The sequence below is a fragment of the Eptatretus burgeri genome, chromosome 16, assembly GCF_056783735.1.
Source record: "Eptatretus burgeri isolate ZD-2024b chromosome 16, Ebu_testis_v1, whole genome shotgun sequence".
NCBI classification, from domain to species: domain Eukaryota; kingdom Metazoa; phylum Chordata; class Myxini; order Myxiniformes; family Myxinidae; genus Eptatretus; species Eptatretus burgeri.
This window is the reverse complement of record NC_140976.1, coordinates 11,695,549-11,720,741: the sequence shown is the minus strand read 5'-3', so window position 1 is coordinate 11,720,741 and position 25,193 is coordinate 11,695,549. Positions and strand designations below refer to the sequence as shown.

Below are 25,193 nucleotides of genomic sequence, written 5' to 3'. Positions count from 1 at the left end.
GAGTTGCCGCGCAGGTGCTGCGCATGGAAAAAAAAAAAAAAAAAAAAAAAAAAAAAAAACAAGCCTCACTTTCGGGTGCACAGGATTCCTGGGCAAGGGGTGGAAAACCCCCTTACTGGGCACAGGATGGAAACTAGTTAGGGGGAAGGGTTAGCTTAGTTAGACCGACTTCATGGGGCAGGGGTAAGTCCTCATGGAGTCCGTGGAATGGATTAGTTAGAGGGATTGTAGCGAGATTTAGGTTGGGAAATAAAAGTTATTTTAGAGATTTGGAGACAGTGACAGACTTTGGATGTGTAGAGGGGACGTAGTTTAGCTACGTAGTGTTAAAAGGAACGTGCTACTAGTTTAAGGGACGACGTGGGAGCACGAGTTAGTTAGGGGATGTAGTTAGAAGGATGGCAGAGTTCAGCGGTGAGTGTGTTGAAGAGTTGAAGAGTTGTGAGGTGAGTACATGATGAGTGAGTGAGGCCAGCGGGTCTGTGTGAGTGGAGTGAATGGGGAATGCATGGTGCGATGAGTGATTGGGGGGAGGAGTGACTCCCGCCCAAGGGACCCCGGCGTCAGTATAAAGTGAGTTAGGGGGTTAGTCAAATTGAAAAATGGAGGTTGTTTTGTTGTTGGTGGGAAAGTAGGCTCGAGACCCGTTTGGAGGGGTGCAGGAGCCCTGTTGACGGGTTGGGAGCGTGGCTGCGAAAGTTGAGTATCGCTGAGTGGGTACCCCGGGCACCAGGCTAGTCGGCCGTGGTAGGCCAAGGGCCCATGGGGGGCCGGGATAGCGTAGTGGGCACGGGTGCGCCTGCTTGGTGCGGGGGCCCGGGGCGCCATTAGCCGCGTGGGCAGTGTTGTGGGCACGGGTGACCCTCGGAAAGGGGCCCGGGAGGCCGGCCTGCCACGTGTGCGTTTCAGGGGAGGTGCCATGGGGGGCACTCCCCGGTGTTAGGGAGCTGGTAGGCTCGGAGGCAGTGTAGTGCCCGGGGGTGCCATAGCGGGAGATTCGGCAGAGGGTCGTGCCTGCCAAAGGGAGCCACGTGTCCCAGCCATGAGACCGTGTGAGGGCACGGAGCGAAAATTGGGGGGCGAGGCCCGAAATTGTGAGGACACCAACACAGGCGACGGGAATCTGGGTTGTTAGAACCAATAGTTTAAGCGAGAGGCGCTTGTTGAAAGCCCCGGGGTAGTTTAACAGTTAAATGGTTAGGGTAGATTAGGAGATGTACCCCTCCGCACCATCCATCCCCTCGCTGTCGTTGTGGGCCGCTGGACCCACTTTGGTTATAGATCGCTGAACTCTGGGGAGGCCATTTTGAGGCTTCATTGGGCCTCGACACAGGACATTAGCTCTCCCTTGTTCCCCTCCGGGAAGGGAACGTAGGGGTTGGGAGTAGGCTAGGTGACAGGATAGGTAAGCCGAACAAGGACGATAAAGGGGGTTAGGGGACGATTTATAGTGGGGAAGTAAAAATAAAAACAACAAAAAAATAAGTTGGGGCTAAATTGGGGTTTGACAAATTAAGGGAGTGGGTATGTACAGTGACAGGCAAAGGCGATAGGTTGGGAGGGAGACAGGTAGGTAGGTCCGAGCCCGCCTTCCGAGTGGCCAGCACCACCGCACTCCCTCCACCAACCTCCACTGAACGGCAAAGGCTGGCCACTTCATCGGCTGGCCGTGTTTTGCTTCAAGGCGGAGGCCGGCCAACTTCATCTGCAGCTGCTGTGCTGCAAGGCCTGTGCCGGCTGGATCGTCTGCAGCTGCTGTGCTGCAAGGCCTGTGCCGGCCAGTTCGTCTGCCGGCTGTGTTTGCCTGCAGCGGCCTTCTTCTGCGGGCTGTGTTGCCTGCACCTTTGCCATGCCATGCCCACTGCCCATGTTCATCAGCCCCGTTCAATTTTTGCTTTGCCCCCCCCCCCCCTGTTCATTTCCATGTGCGCCAGGATCCGCAAGGCAACAGTTTGCAAGCTGCAAGAACTGCCCTGTTGGCAGCTACAACACGGGCCTGCAGTGGCGGCCCGTGCACCGTGTTTGTGTTCATCCGTCCATTCGTTGTGCTCATTGCGTGTGCCACTTGAGCGGGCACGGAGACTGCGTTGTGCAGCCCATGCACCGTTGTGGTTCACTGCGTTCAGTTCAAAAGGGAAGGCCTTGGACTGCGTGTGAGCAGCCAGCCACGTTCCCTGTCACCTGCATTGTTTGAGCCAGAGACTGCATGTGGGCAGCCTGGCTCCCTGTTAACTGCTTTTCTTTTGCAGAGTTCATTGATCCTGGGCCATGGTTTAGTGTAAAATTTGTAAGTTAAGATTAAGATGTACTGTACATATGAGTGCGCCCCCGGCATGTCTGTCTAGCGCCGGCAATTTTATTTAAGTCGTTCGTGTGAGTGAGTTTGTTTAGGTAGTTACGCAGCCCTCAGGTTATTTATTTTGGGGACACGAATACCATGAATGTCGCACTCAGGGATCCGTAGGTAAAATGTACTAGGGGAAAACTACACATGATGGCACACGAAAATTTGACGACTCGGGACGAGTCTGTAAAAAGGGGAGGGGGTAGTGTTGTGGTTACCAAATTCGCAAACCACCATTCAGGTCCCTTCGGTGAGGTATCTCGGTAAGTACATGTGTAGTTAGGCCCAAACCCGTTGTCTAGTGGGAATACATGTCATTTATGCGTGCTGCGACTCTTCAGGATAGCCGTTTTTCTTTTACTATCTTTATTTTGGACCAACCGCCATTGTTACCACCACCAGTCACAACATCAACCACCAACCACAACGCCGCTTCACCACAACCGCCACGACCTTCACGTCACACCTCGCAACCGTCGCATCGCCACCGTTCTTGCGCCGCTTGTGGGTACCGGTGTTGGACTCGTGCAGGGCGCGCGCCGAACAGCGTGTACAAAACCACGGATTTTCTGCTTCAAAAACGGATCAAAAACGACACACGCCCACTTTTGTGCCGTCCAATCGGTGAGCGAGGGGCGATTTGGCCCCGCCTCCAGGGCGTTGGAGGGCGATCGATATATGCAAATTTATGGATCAAAAAGCATTCACGCCCACTTTTTCTCGGGCCAATGGGGAGCGAGGTGAAAGGTCGAAGGGAGGGGGTCAAAGATGAGAGAGCGAAGCCACGGGGCTGATATAAGCGACCGTGTTTGTCAGTCAAGGAGAACAGAGAGTTAAGACTTCGCGGGCGGTGGAGTCGGAGCGGAGGGGACGGAACTGTGGAGAGGCGGCGAGGGCAGACGAGGGGGTGCTCGCGTCGTGCAGGGAGCTGCACCCCAGGGAGGCCGACAGCGCGACCTGGCCGAGGTGGAGACGCTCGTCGCGGGACTCGAGGCAGAGTAGGAATCCTCTATACCCCGAGCATCAGCAACCCCCTCCTGTTTCCCCCCGCGCTGAGATAGTGCGACCAAGGGGGCCCCTTTCCCACCCCCTACCAGACACTGCCCGCGAGGCCCGCGGAGTTGAGGCACCATCGCCGCTCCGCGTCTCATCACCAGACGGGTAGGCCCGACCCGGTCTCGGCCTCAGGCCCGCCTCATCTTTGAGGGTATTCTTTTCCTTGGTTTTGGGTATGTGTTGTCGGCGCCGTCTGTGAAGTAAAATTGTATAAGTGTTGCCGTGTGCTCGCGTAATCGGTATTAGATCTGCATTGTCGCATTTGCTTTTTGTGTAAATTGCATTGTGTTTTCCTTTTCTATGTGCTTTTGGTGGAATTGAATATGTGTGCTTTCCGTTCAGCGCGAATAAATGTGCTTTGTGTTGAACTGTTTCCCGCTTCGCTTCGTCATTTCTTTCATTGAATCCTCATCTTGCTTCACGTAAAGGGTTGGTAGTGGGCTGAATACGCCCGATAATTAATCGAACCGTCGAGGTCGACGAATAACACCGCTCGGTTATCCCGATAGTACGGAACGGGTCGCTTAAGTGGCCCGTGTCCGAAGTCGACCTGCGGCGAGGTGCGATCGCCCGGTCTACCCTCCGCGTGGGTACTTAGGTAGGTCGAATTTGGCGAGCAACCCTATCCCACGCGGGGGCTGATTGGCTCGATCGCGGTGAGACCGAAAGGTCCACCCGTGACTGGTTCCCGGCGTTAGTCCGAGAGGGTCACGACTGGATTGTCCGTCCGGTGGGCGACGTGCCGCGATTCGAGTTACGTGGCCGTCAGCACGCCGGCGGGCGCGAATCCGCAACAATATATATATATATATATATATATATATATATATATATATATATATATATATATATATATATATATATATATATATATATATATATATGCAGATGTTTGGTACGACAGAACTTTAATATGGATACAAACAAACACGACATAATAGTGTCCGAAGCTTTTCGTGCTGCACTCTCCAGGGTAAAAATCGCAGCAAGTGAAGAAGGAAGTGATGGCTGTGCTTTATACGCAGGTCTCAATAAGGTAGACGCTGATTGGTTCAACCGTAATGACATCACGGTTAATTCAAACGCCCATTGGTCGGCTCATCATCTTAACCTCGAGCTCCCATTGGCTGGAGCAGAGTTCGTCGATGATTGACGTTTGCAACCACATCCTGGAGAGAGGAGGGATGGGTTTCCCCTTCGGTCCATTCTCCATTTGTTACCGTACTTCCCTTGATCTTTCCATGCTGAAAGAGACACAGAGATCCTTTTGACGACATAGTATTGGGTCGGTGGTAAGGATGAAGGTTGCTTCCAACATACGTAAATGAAACGAGCTCTGACCTCGGTTCAATATCCTGAACATATCTGCATTGTACTGGGCTGCACAGATAGCCTGTATGCCTGGTGTTGGCTTAATGGTTAGGGTTGCGGGCTTTGGGTCCTCGGGTCCTGAGTTCAAATCCTGCTCAGCTGTTGAATCAATACCAGGTGGGGTTAACTCGGCCTGTCATCCTTCCGAGGTCGGCAAAATGAGAGCCAGCATGCTGGCACAATGTCGGAGTGGCGACCCATCCATGATTGTACCCAATAGCCAAGGAGACGGCTTAAGCAGCACCACCGCGTCGCACAGAGTATGGTCCCAATCTACTCCTCCTCTATCTGTCTCTGGACATGTCTGGGTGCATCACGGTGTTTGTCTTCAGTCGTGTCCGGCAGTGTTTATGCCCGGGCGATGTTTATCTTTGGGCATTCCGTGTTTGTCTCCGGACGGTGTTATTTCCAGACGTGTCCTGGCAGTGTTTGTCTCCGGGTGGTATTTATGATATGACTGGTAGAAAATGGATTTCAGACATTATTACTTGCAAAATCAAAGATTTTTCAAGTACAGTAGACTACTTGTAAGTAGTCACCATCGGGACCGAGAAAAAAGTGACGACTTAGACGTGTGACGACTTACGTGTATGCGAACATTCATGACTGTGGGGTGAAGAATGAAGTCGCGCGTGGCCTGGACACGTACGTGTGAGAGGGCGCAACAATCACTAAGCCAGCTATTGTACCAAAAGGGAAACACAATCTTCGGTGCATAGGTGGGGGTTCATTGGTGAGTTGGAAAGTGATCAAGCAAATATGGAATTCATGAATCAGTTTATCAAAAGTAAAGATAATGAACAACTGCATGACAACTCATATACCATCGGTGATGGTATATCACCATCAACAAATCTGGAATGAATTGCTGTTGGAATTCATTCATTGGAATGAATGTAGAATGAGTTTTCATATGTAATGAGAACTTATATACCATCGAAAAATTACATGACACAATCATCGTGGTGATGACGACCACTCAATGCCTACGTGTGAGTGCGGTGATGTACAAAACAAGCCAATATAAAACCATGATCAGACTTCAACACAAAGCTTGATCGATCCTTTACTCCTTCGCCAGAGACTGCATTGCGTAGCCTGTCTACCTCTTCAGATGCATGTGGGACGGCGCGCTGACTGAGCTGAACGCAGTGCAGTTATAAATAGCCTATCACTGGCGGTGTACACCAATGAGCGCGCATCACAATTCCATGAAATCTGGCTTCTCACGAGACAGCAGTTCCGTGTGATGAGTTAGGCATGGTAATTTACTTGAGTTTCCATTACGTGGGAACGGACATCTGACGATTTAGACGAAGTGACGACTTAGAGATGACGATTTACAGTCTTTATTCCAAGGGATTTAACATTAGATAAATTCTGGACTTTTTGACGCTGCCGACTTTAGCGAAGTGATGAGTTACACGCTGCCGACTTACGCGTAGTCTACTGTATATTGGTCAGTCGATTTTGTTATTCTGCCTGTCTGTCTGTTTCACCGACAGGTCACAATTCTAAACCGATCGTCATGAAACTTTACCAAGTTGTAGAGGTAGTCTCAACTGAGAAGCCTATTTATTTTGAGGTCAAAGGTCATCTTGAGGTCAAATTTCTAAAATAGACATTTTTCATCAGATTAATTTGAAATTTGAACAAGATTTGCATATTGCGTCACTGGATTGGGAATCCAACTATTTTTGAGATCAAAGGTCAAACTTCTAAAATCATTAATTTTTATCTGAAAAATCATTAATTTTCATCAGATTAAGCTGAAAATTCAGCAGGAATTGAATCACTGAATTTGGAAACCAAATGTTTTTGAGGTCAAAAGGTCAAAGGTCAACTCAAGGTCAAGCTTCGAAAAGCATCAATTTCAATCTGAAAAATAATCAATTTTCATCCGATTGACCTGAGCTTTGATTGAGATTGTCAATTTTAGTCTTAATGAAATGGAGAATTTGATGTATCCATGCAACCTTTGGGGAGGAGATGGATTTTGCAAGTATCGTGCTTGGCACGATGCCTTTTTCTTGTTTTGTTTCCATCTTCACTGTTATTCTCTGCAGAATAATGTCGATGAGACAGTATGAATCGTAATTAACGCTCCACAGCACGTCTGCCTTCCCTTCCCCGCACCCTCCCTCCTCTCTCTTTCCCCCTCCTCCTCACTCACCCCACTCTCTCCCTCCCCCATCCCTCTCTCCCTCCCCCTCACCTCCATCCTCTCACCATCCCCTCCCTCCCCTCTCTTCTCCCTCCCTCCATTCTCCCTCCCATCACTCTTTCTCCCCCCCCACCCCCTTCATATCCCGTCAGCGAAGCGAAGGGTTGTATTTGCAAGTTATAAATAATACTCACATGAACAATGTCAGCACCGGCAAATTTTTCTCCAAGGAATAATTTTGTCAACAGGATGCCAAGTGCCCAGACATCAACTGGGGGACCTTCATAGCCCTCATCCGTGATCTCTGGCGCCATATAATCAGGTGTGCCACAGCATTGACTGAATTTTTGACCTTGTATAAAATATACAGCCAGGCCAAAGTCGATCAACTTCACGATACCATCGATGCTGTAAAGCACGTTTTCAAGCTGGAGAGTAAACAGAAATCAATGTCAAAACAAAGATCAGAACTTAGATGGTGAAATCAAAGTGTAACAAAAAAGAGCAATCAGAGATTGCAGAACTTCATCAGGACTTGTTTTGTGTGGTGTTTGTGTCGTTTTGTGTCGTGTATTTTGAGTGGTGTTTGTGTGCTTCATAATTAATAACAGATATAACTACAACTGCCACTTAATAACTGCTGGCAGTGATGAACGATAATCAAGACGTCCCACTTTGATGCAACCCCGCTTTGACATTACCCTGACCCTGACCCATGATGTTTATTATTATTCAATTGAATTCAGAATGGGATTAAAATATATTCAATTCAAATCAAATGGAAGACCAAATACTGCAGAAACAGTACTGCATTGGAGTCATCAGAAGATACCTGAACAAGCAAAAATCCAACGTATACATATACATACGTCGGCCGCGAGCATGACCACCAGATGGAGACGTAGAGTCAGCTCGACCGATCACCCGGAATTTAGATCGTATCTTTTCGGAAAACTCCAGAAAAGTACGGGTCCCTTTCGGACCAATAGACAGACCACGTGGGGTAGGGTCGATTGCCAATTTCAATTTACCTAAATACCCACATGGTCCAACCTACCGGGGAAATTCACCCTCGACGGCACCCGTACAGAACGAGCCACTTAGCGTACTCGTTCCGTGTGCGATCCGAGCGGTTCGCACGTGAGCGATGGCGTCGGTGGGAAGAACCGAGATGAAGGTGAAACGATGCTGGTGTTGTTGTAGTTGTTGGTGGTGGTGTAAATAAATGAAAGAAAAACCCAAACTATCAAAATAACTACTCAGCGCATTTACATTTAATCACCCATTAAACAAGGGACGGTACCGTAACTGAAAACACGTACTTACCGCCAATATAACTGCTCTATAGGATCTGTATGTGGTGTGCGATAGGTTTCCAAATCAGAAACAATATATATATATATATATATATATATATATATATATATATATATATATATATATATATATATATATATACATACATACGTTGTTGTTCGTCTTTCGGCTGCTCCCGTTAGGGGTCGCCACAGCGGATCATCCGTTATGATCCGCATACTGATTTGGCACAGGTTTTACGCCGGATGCCCTTCCTGACGCAACCCTGGTTGCCCCTTACGACACGGATAAGGATTGGGTTTCACCATGATTCCGGGCTGCTCTACACCCTGTCATAGCGCAGAGGATGCTCTACACCATCCTCAAGCGATCCTCCAACCCAAGCCTCCGAGTAGCCGGATTACAGGCGCATGCCACTACGCCCGGTTATATATATATATATATATATATATATATATATATATATATATATATATATATATATATATATATATATATATATATATATATATATATATATAGTCATGCACCGCTTAACGACGTTCCGGGCAACGACGGATCGCAAATACGACGGATCTGCCAGCTCTGGTAAAAAAAAAAAAATGTAAGTGAAAAATTCCTATCGCCAAGTAATGTAACCTCGTATAAAAATAGCACATACAATTATGTACACTGTACAGTACATAATACCTCTTAATCATAAACGACAGTGTGGCCCTGTTATAATGCGATCGTTGAGGTCCATAAAATGTCATCGCGAAAAAAACAGGGTCGTGCTAAATCGGGATTCAAGGAAATCGGCTTTCAAACTGAACCAATGTTTGCACGTTTACCTTCTAGCAAGTAAATTACCTTTGCATTGAAGAATTCCGCGAATAAATCGTTGTTCTTAGTCGACATTGAAACACATATTTGTTTTTGGTGAAGCTTTTTATGTTGTTAAAACAATCGCACTATTCCGAAAATATATATCACAATTGACAGGTGCTCGTTTCTTCATTTGTAAATTATAACATCGACGGAATGATTATGTATTTATAAAATCCAAACGCTAATTATTCACCTTTCTATAATCGATGCGAGAGGAGATTGTAAGCTGCTGCTAACAACACCGATGGCCATCATGAACAGCACAAAAGTAAATCTAACGAGTCTTCCGTCTCTCTTGGATGTGTGTTACAATTGCCGACAGTATTCAGTACAGTAACATGCTGCACAGGTTTGTATCCGAGGAGCAATAGGTTAAACCATATAGCCGAGGTGTCTCGGTTTGTGTAAGTACGATGTTCGAAAACGAAAAAAAAAAACGATGTTCGCACAACGACGTCGCTTAACGACGCGTTTCTCAGAACGTAACCCCGTCGTTAGATGGCGCATGACTGTATATATATATATATATATATATATATATATATATATATATATATATATATATATATATATATATATATATATGTATATATATATATGTATATATATATATATGTATATATATATATATATATATATATATATATATATATATATATATATATATATATATATCTATATATATATATATATACATATATATATATATATATACATACATATATATATATATATATATATGAGGCCTCGCGAGTAGGAGTGATGTAAGCGACATTTATTAGTGATATGACGATGATAGGCTCGGATGACAGGGTAAGGGTTAAAATAGTGCTATGTGGCATTAACTCCAAAATGGCTGATGTGTCCCTTGCATCACTCCTCCTCGCGGAGCCTCATGGATATATATTGTTGTGGTTGAGGAAATTCGCAAACCACCATTCAGGTCCCGTAGGTGAGATATCTCTGTAAGTACATGTGTAGTTCGGCCCAAACCCATTGTTTAGAGGGAATAAATGTGATTCATTCGGGCTGCGACCCTTTAAGATAGCCGTTTTTCTGTTCTATCTTTATTTTGAACCAACCACGTCTCAACCGCCATCACACAACAACCACCAACCGCAACGCCGCTTCACAACAACAACAACAACGCCAACAGCCACGACCTTTACCGTCACGGCTCGCTCCCGCAACCATCGCATCACCGCCATTCCAAGCGTCACCGTGGCCAGGGACCGCCACTTTAGACCCTCCACCACCTTCACCTCTCCTCCTTCTGCCGCCATTCCCGCACCGCTTGTGGGCACCGAGCGTCAGGCTGTCCTGGCCTCGTGCGGGACGCGCGCTGAGCCGCGGGTGCAAAAAGCGGCCTTTCCGAGGAAAAGTCGGATCAGGAATGATACACGCCCACTTCTGATCCGTCCTATCAGTAAGCGCGGTGCGATTTGGCCCCGCCTCCAGGCGCGTCGGAGTAGAATCGATATATGCAAATTCGAGGATCAGGGGAGGTTCACGCCCACTTTTCCTCCGTCCAATGGGCAAGCGTGGCTCCGCCCCCGAGCTCATCCTGATCCGGAAATTTGCATATGGGTTCTCCTGCCGTACTATAAAGCGCCGAGCGCGGGGCAAATTCAGAGTTTTGGGTCGGAAGCAGTTGGAGGCAGTCGCAGTTTTTTGGGCTCGGGCGAGTTGAAGAGGTGTGGCGGCGACGGAGTGTGGCAGCAGCAGTCAAGACGGGTCTGGAGGAGAGTCGGAGTCTGTCGGGGTTCGGAGTCTGTCGGGGAGCTGCAGAGAGGGGAAGCTGGGAACGCGGTCGAGGTCGCAGTGGAGTTGCTCATCGTGGGACCCAAGCAAGCCAGCTATCCTCTTTCCCCAGAGCATCAACAATTCCCCCCTTTTTTCCCCCCCGCGCTGAGATAGTGCGGAATAGGGGGCCCCATTCCCACCCCATTCCAGGCAGTGCCAACGAAACCCGCGGAGGAGCGGGGAGTCGGGGCACCGCCGCGACATTTGCAGCTCAACACAAGACGGGTAGGCTCCACCCGGTCTCGCGCCCACAGACCACGTCTGCCCCCTTGTCATTGAGGGTGGCCCTTTTCTTTTGCTTTTGAGTATATGTGTTGTCGGCGCTGTCTGTAAAGTAAAACTGTGTAAGTGTTGCCGTGTGCTCGCGTAGTCGGTAGTAGATCTGCATTGTTGTGTTTCTTTTGTTACATTTGCTTTTGGTGCATAATTGTTGTAAATGTTTATGTGTGCTATCCATGTGCCACGGAATAAATGTGCCTTATGTTGAACTGTTTTTCCCGTTTCGCTTCGTCTTTTCTTTAATTGAATCTCCATCTTACTTCAGGTAAAGGGTTGGTAGTGGGCTAAATACGCCCGATAATTAATCGGAACCGTCAAGGTTGACGATAACACCGCTCGGTTATCCCGATAGTACGGAACGGGTCGCTTAAAGTGGCCCGTGTCCGAAGTCGACCTGCGGCGAGGTGCGATCGCCCGGTCTACCCTCCATGTGGGTACTTAGGTAGGTCGAATTTGGCGAACAACCCTATCCCACGCGGGGGGCCGATTGGCACGATCGTGGTGAGGCCGAAAGGCCCACCCATGACTAGTTCCCGGCGTTAGTCCGAGAGGGTCACGACGGAATTGTCCGTCCGGTGGGTGACGTGCCGCGATTCGAGTTACGTGGCCGCTCGCACGCCGGCGGGCGCGAATTCGCAACAATATATATATATATGTATATATATATATATATATATATATATATATATATATATGTATGTATATATGTGTGTATATGTATATATATATGTATATGTATATATATATATGTATATATATGTGTATATATATATATATATATATATATATATATATATATGTATATATATATATATATATATGTATATATATGTATATATATGTATATATATATATATATATATATATATATATATATATATATATATATATATATATATATATATATATATATATATATATATATATATATATATATATATATATATATATATATATATATATATATATATATATATATATATATATATATATATATATATATATATATATATATATATATATATATATATATATATATATATTGTATATATATATATATATATATATATATATATATATATATATATATATATATATATATATATATATATATATATATTGTTGCGGATTCGCGCCCGCCGGCGTGCAGGCGGCCACGTAACTCGAATCGCGGCACGTCGCCCACCGGACGGACAATCCCGTCGTGACCCTCTCGGACTAACGCCGGGAAATAGTCACGGGTGGGCCTTTCGGCCTCACCACGATCGTGCCAATCGGCCCCCCGCGTGGGATAGGGTTGCTCGCCAAATTCGACCTACCTAAGTACCCACACGGAGGGTAGACCGGGCGATCGCACCTCGCCGCAGGTCGACTTCGGACACGGGCCACTTTAAGCGACCCGTTCCGTACTATCGGGATAACCGAGCGGTGTTATCGTCAACCTCGACGGTTCGATTAATTATTGGGCGTATTTAGCCCACGACCAACCCTTTACGTGAAGTAAGATGAAGATTCAATAAAAGAAAAGACGAAGCGAAACGGGAAAAACAGTTCAACATAAAGCACATTTATTCCGCGGCAAACGGAAAGCACACATATACAATCAACAATTATGCACCAAAAGCAAATGTAAAAGTAACACGACAATTCTGCACAAAAAGCAAATGTAACAAAAGAGAAACACAATGCAGATCTACTACCGACTACCGAGCACACGGCAACACTTATACAGTTTTACTTCACAGACGGCGCCGACAACACATATACTCCAAAGCAAAAGAAAAAGAGGCCACCCTCAAATACAAGGGGGCAGACGGGCCTGGGGCCGAGACCGCGTCGAGCCTACCCGTCTGGTGATGAGCCGCAAAATGGCGGCGGCGCCCCGACTCCACGGGCCTCGCTGGCACTGCCTGCAATGGGGTGGGAACGGGGCCCCCTTCTCACACTATCTCAGCGTGGGGGGGAAACAGGGAGGGGTTGTTGATGCTCGGGGGAAAGAGGATATCTGGATGGCTTGGGTCCCGCGACGAGCGACTCCACTGCGACCTCAATCGCGTTACTGGCCTCCCCTCTCCGCAGCTCCCCGACTCTGACACGAGCGCCGACCTCCACAAAGCTTCTTGGCTTCTCCAGCCTCTCCGGACCCCGACAGACACTCTCTCGACTGATTTCGCCGCCGCCACAACTCTCCAACTCTTTCCTCTTCTCAACTCTCAACTCTTCCCAACTGCCTTCGCCGCCGCCACAACTCTCCAACTCTCCCACTCTCCACTCTTCTCAACTCCGTCCAACTGCCTTCGCCGCCGCCACAACTCTCCAACTCTCCCACTCTCCACTCTTCTCAACTCCCTCCAACTGCTCAAACTGCTCAACTGCCTTCGCCGCCGCCACAACTCTCCAACTCTCCCACTCTCCACTCTTCTCAACTCCGTCCAACTGCCCTGATTCGCTCCGCGCTCGGCGCTCCATAGTGCGACAGGAGAAACCATATGCAGATTTTTGGATCAGGAACGGCTCGGGGGCGGAGCCACGCTCCCCATTGGACAGAGGAAAAGTGGGCGTGAATCATTCTTGATCCGCGAATCTGCATATAGCGATTATACTCCGACGCGCCTGGAGGCGGGGCCAAATCGCCCCACGCTCGCTGATAGGACGGAACAGAAGTGGGCGTGAATCATTCTTGATCCAATTTCTCGGAAAGGCTGGTGTTTTTGCACCCGCTGCTCGGTGCGCGCCCTGTACGAGTCTAGTATCGGTGCCCACAAGCGGCGCGGGAATGGCGGTGATGCGATGGTTGCGAGGGCGAGTTGTGACGGTAAAGGTCGTGGCTGTTGGCGTTGTTGTTATTGTGAAGCGGCGTTGCGGTTGGTGGTTGTTGTGTGATGGCTGTTGAGACGTGGTTGGTGGTGGTTGTGGTGGTAGTAATGGCGGCTGGTCCAAAATAAAGATAGTAAAAGAAAAACGGCTATCTAAAAGGGTCGCAGCCCGAATGAATAACATTTATTCCCTCTAAACAACGGGTTTGGGCTAACTACACATATACTTACAGAGATATCTCACCTACGGGACCTGAATGGTGGTTTGCGAATTTCGTCAACCACAACACTACCCCCTCCCCTTTTTACAGACTCGTCCCGAGTCGTCAAATTTCCGTGTGCCATCATGTGTATATGTGTGTGTAGTTCTCCCCTAGTACATTTTACCTACGGATCCCTGAGTGCGACATTCATGGTATTCGTGTCCCCAAAATAAATAACCTGAGGGCTGAGTAACTACCTAAACAAACTCACTCACACGGACGACTTAAATAAAATTGCCGGCGCTAAGACAGACATGCCGGGGGCGCACTCATATTTACAGTGCATCTTAACCTTAACTTACAAATTTTACACTAAACCATGGCCCAGGATCAATGAACTCTGCAAAAAGAAAGCAGTTAGCAGGGAGCCAGGCTGCTCGCATGCAGTCTCTGGCTCAAACAATGCAGGTGACAGGGAACGTGGCCGGCTGCTCACACGCAGTCCAAGGCCTTCCCTTTTGAACTGAACGCAGTGAACCACAACGGTGCATGGGCTGCACAAATGCAGTCTCCGTGCCAGCTCAAGTGGCACACGCAATGAACACAACGAATGGATGGATGAATGGATGGACGCAAACACGGTGCACGGGCCGCCACTGCAGGCCCGTGTTGTAGCTGCCAACAGGGCAGTTCTCGCAGCTTGCAAACTGTTGCTTTCTGATCCTGGCGCACATGGCAATGAACAGGGGGGGGGCAAAGCAAAAATTGAACGGGGCTGGTGAACAGGGGCAGTGGGCATGGCATGGCAAAGGTGATCAGGCAAACACAGCCTGCAGAACAAGGCCGCTGCAGGCAAACACAGCCGGCAGATGAACTGGCCGGCACAGGCCTTGCAGAAAACAGCTGCAGACGATCCGGCCGGTACAGGCCTTGCAGCACAGCAGCTGCAGCCGATCCAGCCGGCACAGGCCTTGCAGCTAAACAACAGCTGCCGATGAAGCTGGCCAGCCTTCGCCGTTCAGTGGAGGTTGGTGGAGGGAGTGCGGTGGTGCTGGCCACTCGGAAGGCGGGCTCGGACCTACCCTACGGTCTCCCTCCCAACTTATCGCCTTTGCCTGTCACTGTCTATACCCACTCCCTTAATTTGTCAAACCCCAATTTAGCCCCAACTTCTTTTTTTATTTTTACTTCCCCACTATAAATCGTCCCCTAACCCCCTGTACTGTCCTTGTTCGACTAACCTATCCTGTCACCTAGGATACACGATCATGTACATCGTATGACCGGTAGGAATATTTCCAACTATGGACGACATTTTGAACTTCCCGCTCATACAGGTTTCGGCATAGAGTATACACGATACCTGAATTACGATGTTGCCGAGCAATTACAGTTCCTTCATTTCAACTCTCAAAAATTGAATCCAGAGCAGCGAACGGTGTATGATGAATTCAATGCGCGCGTTTTCCAGCAAACACCTGGCATCATTTTCTTAGATGCTCCTGTAGGAACCAGTAAAACTTTCTTGATCAATGTCATTCTAGCCTCCATCAGATCTCAAGGAAAAATAGCCATATCCTGTGCTTCAAGTGGTATTGCGGCAAATCTAATAACAGGAGGAAGAACGATCCACTCCACGTTCAAAGTCCCTCTACAACTCCATGTCCAGGACTATCCTACTTGCGCTGTCAAAAAAGGAACTTCACTCGCTCGCGTATTCAGTGAATGTCAGGGTACAATTATGGACGAGGCACCCATGGCACACCGGAAAGCCGACGAAGCCATAGATCGGACATTATGAGACATAAGAGGCGAAGAAAGACCATTCGGAGGCATTCCCACCATGCTATGTGGTGATTTTCGACAAATATTACCTGTCGTCAGACACGGAACCAGACCAACCATTGTTGACGCCACACTCAAAAAGTCTCATCTTTGGCATCGTACAACTACAATGCAACTGAAAACCAACATGAGGCTTGATGCTGATGACGGTGAAGCAGGTTCGTTCAGTTGGAGAAGGTCTACAACCTACCATTCAACATCCCGATTACGTTTCCCTCAGCCAGTTTGAAGCGGTTGACAGTGCAGAAGCTTTGATACAAGTGGTGTATCCAGACATTCATGCTGATGCCAATAACTCTGCCTACTTTTTGGATAAAGCTATATTAGCTCCCATAAACGAAACTGTAAATGCGATAAATCAATCAATCATCGAAAATTTTCCAGGCCAATCTACCTCCTATACTGCAATCAACAGTACTCTAAACCCAGACAATGCCGTTCATTATCCCCAGGAATTTCTGGACTCAATAAAGCTTTCTGGAATTCCATCCCATCGTTGCATTCTCAAAGTAGGGTGCCCGATAATTTTAATGCGCTCTCTGGATCCTCCGGAACTCACGAATGGTACACGTTGTGTAGTCACTAAACTACGTGCTAATGCCATCAAAGTGGAGCTACTGGATGGACAGTCGAAGGGGAAAACCAGAATGATACCAAGGATTCCCATTATACCTACTGATACTGATCTACCATTTGCATTCAAAAGAATCCAATTTCCTGTAAAACCGTGTTTTGCCATCACCATCAACAAGGCACAGGGCCAAACATTCGCTCGCATTGGCTTACATTAATGCTCTCCTTCATTTACCCACGGAATGTTGTACGTAGCACTTTCGCAACCCCGCAGCAAAAAAAAACATAACCATTTTTGCTCCGAACAAAATTACCAGGAACGTGGTTTACAAAGAAATACTTTAACTTTAATGTGTAAATGATCGTTGCAGGATTTCTCATTTAGTGGTATAATAACTTAGTCTTGAATGGTCAATGTGAGCAATCTGAACTGTGAATAATGTGCTGCGTAAAACCTTTTGTAGAGTATGTTATTATTAATCACTATACGCCATAGTAAATTGCTCATGTTATTGAGCTGTCAATAAGCTATCAATCATAGACATATAATAAACTCACTTGAGGATTCATATCTCTATTTCAATGCATAATATCAAGCGGTACCTTCATGATGACCTAATAAAACTGGTCTCGATGTCCGTCCGTCCGTATATCTGTTCACAATCAAACCGATCGTGATGCATTTTAAGGCTTTCCGAGAGCTTTGGAGAGATTACCTACACTCCCGCACGGTGCTGTTTTTATTATTCCTACTGCACTTCATTAGAACATAGATCGTGGATGGATACGCAGATCCAAGGAGAACAACTATAGCCGTACACAACAATTCATATTATCGATGGATAAAAATGATATTTAATTGATATTATAATAAATTGTTTATTTAAAATATCTTCAAATTTTGTGAGTTTTTAGTTTGTTGTGAAATATTAGGTCCTCGGGTCTCCACATAGTGGCGTACAGGCTTAAGTTGTACTTCTGTTTACTACCGTAGAAAATCACAGAACCATCCGATCGACATGCTGTTAACAGTTTCAGAATCAGCAAAAATCTACAAGATATGAATATGTAGACGAAACTGATCCGGCCTTTTGGATCACTTTAAAGTAGGGTGCCCTGTAATTTTAAAGCGCTCTATGGATCCTCCGGAATGCACAAATGGTACACGTTGTGTAGTCACTAAACTACGTGGTAATGTCATCGAAGTGGAGCTACTGCGGGACAGTCGAAGGGTAAAACCTGAATGATAATCAATGGATAAAAATGATATAATATATTGTTTAAAATACATTCATGCGATCTGTCTTTTACCATATGTTGCCAGTGACGCCTGTCGAAGACGGGCACCTTTACTAGTATATATATATATATATATATATATATATATATATATATATATATATATATATATATATATATATATATATATATATATATATATATTGTTACGGCTGTGGAAATTCGCAGACCACCATAAAGGACCTTAGATAAGTTATGACGATAAGTAAGTGTGTAGTTAGATTTCCCCACCGTTGTTTAGAGGGAATTTCCGTGTTCACAGGGCTGTGATCCTTCGAGTTAGCCGTTTTTCTTTTCTCCAACATTATTTTGGACCAATCATCCCCCAACAACCAAATCGCCACCATCTACATCATTCCCAAACAACTACAACTCAAACACCACCACCTTCGCCTCTTTACCTCCACAACTCCACCCCGCAAACATCGCTTCACCGCCATTCTCAAACGACGCCCGCCAGCAACCAAATCGCCACCACCAACACCCTTCCCAAAGCACCACAGCAAACTCCCACCACCTTCGCCTTTCTACCGAACGTCGTGCCATGGGTTGTGAATGGGTTCCTTTCGCCTCGAAAAGCGGATCAAGAATGATTCACGCCCACTTTTCTTCCATCCAATCGCTGAGCATCAGGTGATGTAGCCCCGCCTCCGAACCTGCTGTGATCCACAAATTTGCATATGCGCTCCTCCGCCGGCCTATGTAAGCGCGAGCACAACACAGCTTGCAGCAGTCAAGTGGCAGTCAAGTCTGGAGTCAGTGGAGTGGAAGTCAAGCAGTGTCGGCGGGGTAATCAAGTCGAGTGCAGGGTCGGCAGTGCAGTGTCGGTGGAGCAGTGTCGGCAGTGTCGGTGGAGCAGTGCAGGCAGTGTAGCAGTCACGGGGCAGTCAAGTCTGAAGTCGGTGGAGTGGAAGTCAAGCAGTGTCGGCGGGGCAGTCAAGTCGAGTGCAGTGTGTCGGTGTCGGCAGTCTGGAGAGTCGGGAGACGGGGCAGTCAAGTCGAGTGCAGTGTCGGCAGTCAAGTCGAGTGCAGTGTCGGCAGTCAAGTCGAGTGCAGTGTCGGCAGATGGTGGCAGTGTCGGTGCGGCAGTGTCGGTGGGGCAGAGTCGCGAGACGGAGCTCGAAGCCAACGGGAAAGGCAGACGGGGAGCGCCGGAGAGAGCTCGCCGGCCACGCCAGGGGCACAAACCCAGGCGCAGCTACGCTGACATCGCGGCTTGCCCGCCATCGCACCACGAGGGCGTGGGTAAGACCCTTCGGTCTCGTGGACCTGGCCGCTCATCCAGGTTCCACGCACATTTGGTCCACGAACCTGTCTGCTACCCTTGCCTTTGAGGGTGGCTTTTTCCTTTGCTTTTCGTGTAAATGCATGTGGTGGCGCCGTCTTACAAGTAGAATTGTCTAAATGTGCGTGTGGAATAAAGACTTTATTCGGTTGTAATTCTGCCTTGCTTGCTTTCACTGTATACGTGCCTGAATTACTGTATGGCTGTAAAATACGTGCTTGTCTGAGTGTGCAATAAATGTGCTTGTTGAACTGTTCCCCGTTTCGTTGCATCCTTTCCCTTGTTTGAAAGTTCCATCTTGCATCACGGAAGGAATTGGTAGGAGGGGTGTAAGCACCTGGTAAATAATCACGTCCGTCGGGGCTGGCGATAACACCGCTCGGTTATCACTGAAGCACGGAACAGACTGCTTAAGCGGTTCGTGTCCTAGACCGGCCAGCGGTGAGGTACGATCGCCCGGTTAACTACCCGCGCAGGTACTTAGGTAGGTCGAGTTTGGCGAACAACCCTATCCTGCGCGGGTGGCCGATTGGCATGATTGTGGTGTGGTCGAAAGACCCACCCGTGACTAGCTCCTGGCAGTAGTTCCAAGGAGGGTCACGACTGAATTCTCCGTTCCGGTGGGCGACGCGGTCGCGATTTGAGTTACATGGCCGATCGCACACCGGGCGGACTGAAATTCGTAACACTATATATATATATATATATATATATATATATATATATATATATATATATATATATATATATATATATATATATATATATGTTAGGGTGGTCCAAAAAAATGAAAGTTCGAACTTCTCGCGGGCATGTTTGCCAAATCGTTCCTGACGTTGAAAAACGCAAAGAAACAAAAAATTAGCAGATTTGGAGGTGGTTTAGGGGTCCATCAAAGTCTCTCAACGGATTCATTATAATGTCACAATACTAATAGGAAAAATGAAAGGAAAGAGCATAAAATGTTCTCAGTAGGCAGTGCGCAACTGGCGGTCAGTGAATTTCTCCAATGGTTGATCCAAGAGGAACAGTTCCAAGAGGAACAGTAAATTGCTCATGTTATTGAGCTGTCAATAAGCTATGAATCCGTGTAGAACACGCCATACTCACTTTTCTGGGAATCAAAAAGAAGAAGAAAAAAATTAGAGATAAAAAAAAGAAAAATAAAAGAGTACTTTTAACATCGACCGACAGCGAACCGAAAGCTCAACTGACGTCTCCCTCTCTCCCACTGACGTCTTCTTCTCTCCCACCGGATGTAGCAACTTCCTTCCTCTTGATGGACCCCGAAATATTTTTGGAACTGTGGCAAATTTGGCCAGGAGTATTTTCTAGTCAGGTAGAACAAAATAATCAACATGCCCCAAGAATATTCAAATTTTGAATTTTTCCCTTATGATTTTGGACCACCCTAATATGTATACATATATATGTATAAATATATATATATATATATATATATATATATATATATATATATATATATATATATATATATATATATATATATATATATATATATATATATATATATATATATATATGAGCCTGGTGTTGGCGCAGTGGTTAGGGCAGCGGCTTGGGATCCAAGAGGTCCTGAGTTCAAGCCCTGTTGAGCCACTGAATTAATACACCAGGGGGTTGACTCAGCCTGTCATCCTTCCGAGGTCGGCGAAATGAGTACCAGTATACTGGGCCGGTGTATGCCCCGGTTAAAATAGGTGTACCATATCCCTGTGTCGTAAGAGGCGACCAGGGTTGCGTCAGGAAGGGCATCCGGCGTAAAACATGTGCCAAATCACTATGCGGATCATAATGGATGATCCGCTGTGGCGACCCCTAACGGGAGCAGCCGAAAGAAGAAGAAGATATATATATATATATATATATATATATATATATATATATATATATATATATATATACATATATATCCAAAACTAGTATTTCCAATGTTTTGAGAATCTCATTACTCAATGGTGAAAGAAATGTATGATCAAAGTAGTGGGCTTGTGTCTCCAATCCACCAGGCCTCTGTGGTTTGTCCTAACTCTGTTAACACCCTCTCCTCCTCAAGGCTGACCTCGTATTTACACACTGCAATCGTGGCCTGGGCGTGTCTATTCCCCTTCCCTCCCAAAGTGGCCATGTCTGCCGTTCCCTTTCTCGATGCTTGTCAGCCTTCCCCTCCATTCACCCTCGCCAGATGTTTAGTTCTCCCCTGTCTTTTGCTGACCAGAATAGTACAAGGACAATTGTTCTGTGCATTTTGGGCAGAAAGAGGATCGTGTTTGATAATGCTTGTCCCATATATCCTTCTTTCCCATGCGCATGTTTGTTGTTATTTGTATTTGATGTGTGCTGTTCATAAATGGTTTCAGACTCCAAAAGAGAAGAACTGAATTTTTTCCACACCTGGAAACCTGGTGGGGGAGACTATTTAGTCACTGATAACCCGACAATGAAACAGTTCGTACAGGTTTACATTGTATCTGATCTGGTCTGACCTGACCTTGAGGGGGTGGGGGGGGGGAAGGGGGGCGGAGATGAGCAAGGAGAGATATGCAACTGAGAACATGATTGGTCAGGGAAAACAGGAAAAAATAATTACAGGAGAGAAAGAGTTTTTAAAAAAAATACACCCGTGCGGGAGTGACGGTCATCTCTGCGAGAAACAAGCATGAGTTCCTGTTTCTAGGGTGTCGTGTTCTCGGGTCAGGAGGGATTTTTGGCCAACTTTGAAGTCACGTGACGCGAAAACGAAAGCGAATATCGAAAATCCAGCCCGACCAAATCTAGATATTGTCCCATAGATTCATATGCCACAATCAAATTCAAGATAACTTAAGAAATGTAGAAGGAGATAAATTTTGAAAATCGTCATTTTGCAACTACATGAAGCAGTTTTCGCAAAATTCAAAGTCACGTGACGTGTACGTATTCGAAGATATCGGTATTCTTTCGAATGGACATGAAAGACAAGGTCAGCTGCTATGCAATGACACCATTCACTAACTTTTACCATGCCCAGTTGAGAATATATAGCCTCCTGAAGGTAGGGCAGTTTTTGCAAACTTTGAAGTTACGTGACGCGAAAACAAAAGCGAAATTCGAAAATCCGTCCCGACCAAATTTAGATATTGTCCCATACATTCATATGCCACAATCAAATTCAAGATCGCTTGAGAAATGTAGGAGGAGATAGATTTTGAAAATGGTCATTTTCGCATTTTTTGCCAACTATTAAGTCACGTGACACGAAAACAAAAGCGATATCGAAAATCCGGCCCGACCAAATTTAGATATTGTCCCATAGATTCATATGCTACAATCAAATTCAAGATCGCTTGAGAAATGGCGGAGGAGATAGAATTTGAAAATCGTCATTTTCACAACTTCAAAGGCCTCATGACCTTGACCTTCGGTGACCTTGAAAGTCATACCATCGAGTACGTCTCATTGACCTCTATCAGGATCACTAATGATGAGATCTCCCGCTTCAACTTCATTGTGAACGGACGGACGGACGGACGGACGGATGGATCGAAGGACATCGACACCCATATTATTAGGTCATACTCGAAGAGATGATCTAAAAATTACGCACCAACACGAGTAGTTTGAATAATACGATGGAGGAGTTTAAAGTGAGAGAGGATCGTGAGGAGTGCAATATCGTTGCAGTAAGTGAGACTTGGTTTGAAGAGGAGGGTAGTTGGAAGACGGGACTAGAAGGCCACAAGATGTCGAGGCGTGATAGGAAAGAGAAAATAGGAGGAGGTGTCGCAATCTCGGTGAAGAATATTATTATATCAAGAGAAAGGGGTTTTTACGAAGGAGTGAATTAATGTGGAGGACTCTATGTGGATATAAATTAGGTATGGAAGAATAGGAAGCAACTCAGAGGATAGGCTTATCATGCTCCTCTGGGAGGAGCAGGAAAGAGTTCATGAGTTCAAAAAGGCATGTGGTAGGGGAAGAATTCCGATTGTGGGCTGACTATAAATTAGCAGGGATATGATTGGGTCCAAGAACAGGGAAAGGGCATGGCAGAGGAAGAATTTCGAGATACAGTCCAGGATTGCTATTTAATCCAGTTTCAGATAATCCCATGAAGAGGAGTGGAGTGTGAGACTCCGAATTAGGTTACAACCCAAATATGGTGGAGAAGGTTGAGGTAGATCAGCATTTATGGAGAGATGACCACAATATATCGTGTGTAAGCGGATTCTGTTAAGACGAGTTTGACATTGTAGAACGAGGCTTGTAGATCTCAGGAAGGCAAATTTTGTGAGTATGAGGAGAGAGGTGCCATAGATTGGGATAAAGTAATAGGAAAGCAATCAGTATCAGAGAAATGGGAAACTTTCAAGGAGAAAATGTGCAATAACATTTCACAATGTCGCCCTGAAGAGAGATACAACTTGAACGGCACTCTTCGACATCACAAAGTCGACAGATATGTCTCCGCTCATATCATTACATCATGATAAATACTTGTACCAAGTTTGATTTAAATCCATTCAGCTGTTCTCAAATATCACATTTTTACCTGAGATGACCTTTGACTTCATGACCCCACAATCTAATCAGTGTATAATAATAATAATAATAATAATAATAATAATAATAATAATTGGAAATATACTCTCGACAGAGAGTGTCGATGCTGACGAAGCAGTTTCCTGGGCTGTTAGGGACAATCCTGGACAGGTCGCCACTCCGTCGCAGAATACTCGAATGGCTCAATTATCCCAGCAAGCTGGAACTCAATTTGCCGACCTCGGAAGGATGACAGGCTGAGTCAACCCCCTGGTGTGTATTAATTCAGCAGCCAACGGGGCTTGAACTCAGGACCCTTGGATCCCAAGCCGCTACCCTAACCACTGAGCCAACACCAGGCTAATTAGTGTATGTACACATCATTATACATACTTGTACCAAGTTTGACTGAGATCCCTTCAGCCATCTATTTGGTATATTTGAGATATTTGAGAAAAGCTGAGATCCCTTCAGTAATCAGGGTAACGAAAACCTCTCACGGAAATTGACCTTTTGATGCTGCCATCTAATCAGTTCATCTTTGCATAATACTGTATACTTATACCAAGTTTTGTCAAAACCCCATCAATGGTTCATAAGTTAGCGCGGTATCATAATTTTTCCCGCAACTTGACCACTGACCTTTTTACCCCAAAATCTAGTAAGTTCATCTTTACATCATATGTGTACCAAGTTTGACTTTGGTCCCTTCAGCTGTTCTTAAGTTATCGCGATAAAGAGACTTTGCATGGACGGACGTATGGACTTACGTATATAAGGATGGATGGACAACACAAAAACATAATGCCTCCAGTCACCTTTGGTGTCGGAAGCATAAAAATGAAATGCACATTTTACACAGACTGTAACCAAGCTGAAATGCATATTGTAATGGTCGTGGGTCTTCAAGGACCGAAGCGCTGCCAGACGGGTGAAGGACAAGATGTCTACTTGTCTGCCTGTTAATTTGGGTGCAAATCAGTAGTTAAAATCACACGACTGCAGCAAACTAGCCTGTCAGAAGTGGCCGAGTGAAAGCCGGCAGGCGATTCACTTTTTAACGCTGATTTTGATGTGCACGGACCCAATCTGCCTGATTAATAGGTTTACTCCAGTTCTTCATACGAGCTATGGAGTTCCTATTTCCCGATGACCACAAACAGGTTCTCATTGATCACATCACTTGAATCTGATCTGTAATCGGCATCACTTATCCGACCGTGTTGAGGGCTTCTGTACATGTCATGAGCAGAATGGAAAAATAGAAATAGACAAATTGTACATGGGTGTCGTCACAGTGTTGGGATAGGGGAAAAGGGGTCTTACAAACAGACATTTGGGCATGAAAGACAAGAGCTTGCTCAACACTACTCGACACTTCCTCTTTAATTAGAGTTAATTACATCACGCTTATTCTCACGAACAT

General features: G+C 46.1%; 1 protein-coding gene across 1 annotated transcript in view; it reads right to left on the bottom strand.

Annotated features, from left to right (window-relative positions):
• The window catches only part of LOC147010519 (uncharacterized), a 77,430-nt gene that overhangs the window by 8,666 nt on the left and 43,571 nt on the right, over nt 1-25,193 (bottom strand). Inside the window, exon 15 of the mRNA XM_085860368.1 lies at nt 7,130-7,363. Coding sequence (XP_085716494.1) covers nt 7,130-7,363 — 234 coding nt within the window. The remainder of the gene's footprint in view (nt 1-7,129; nt 7,364-25,193) is intronic.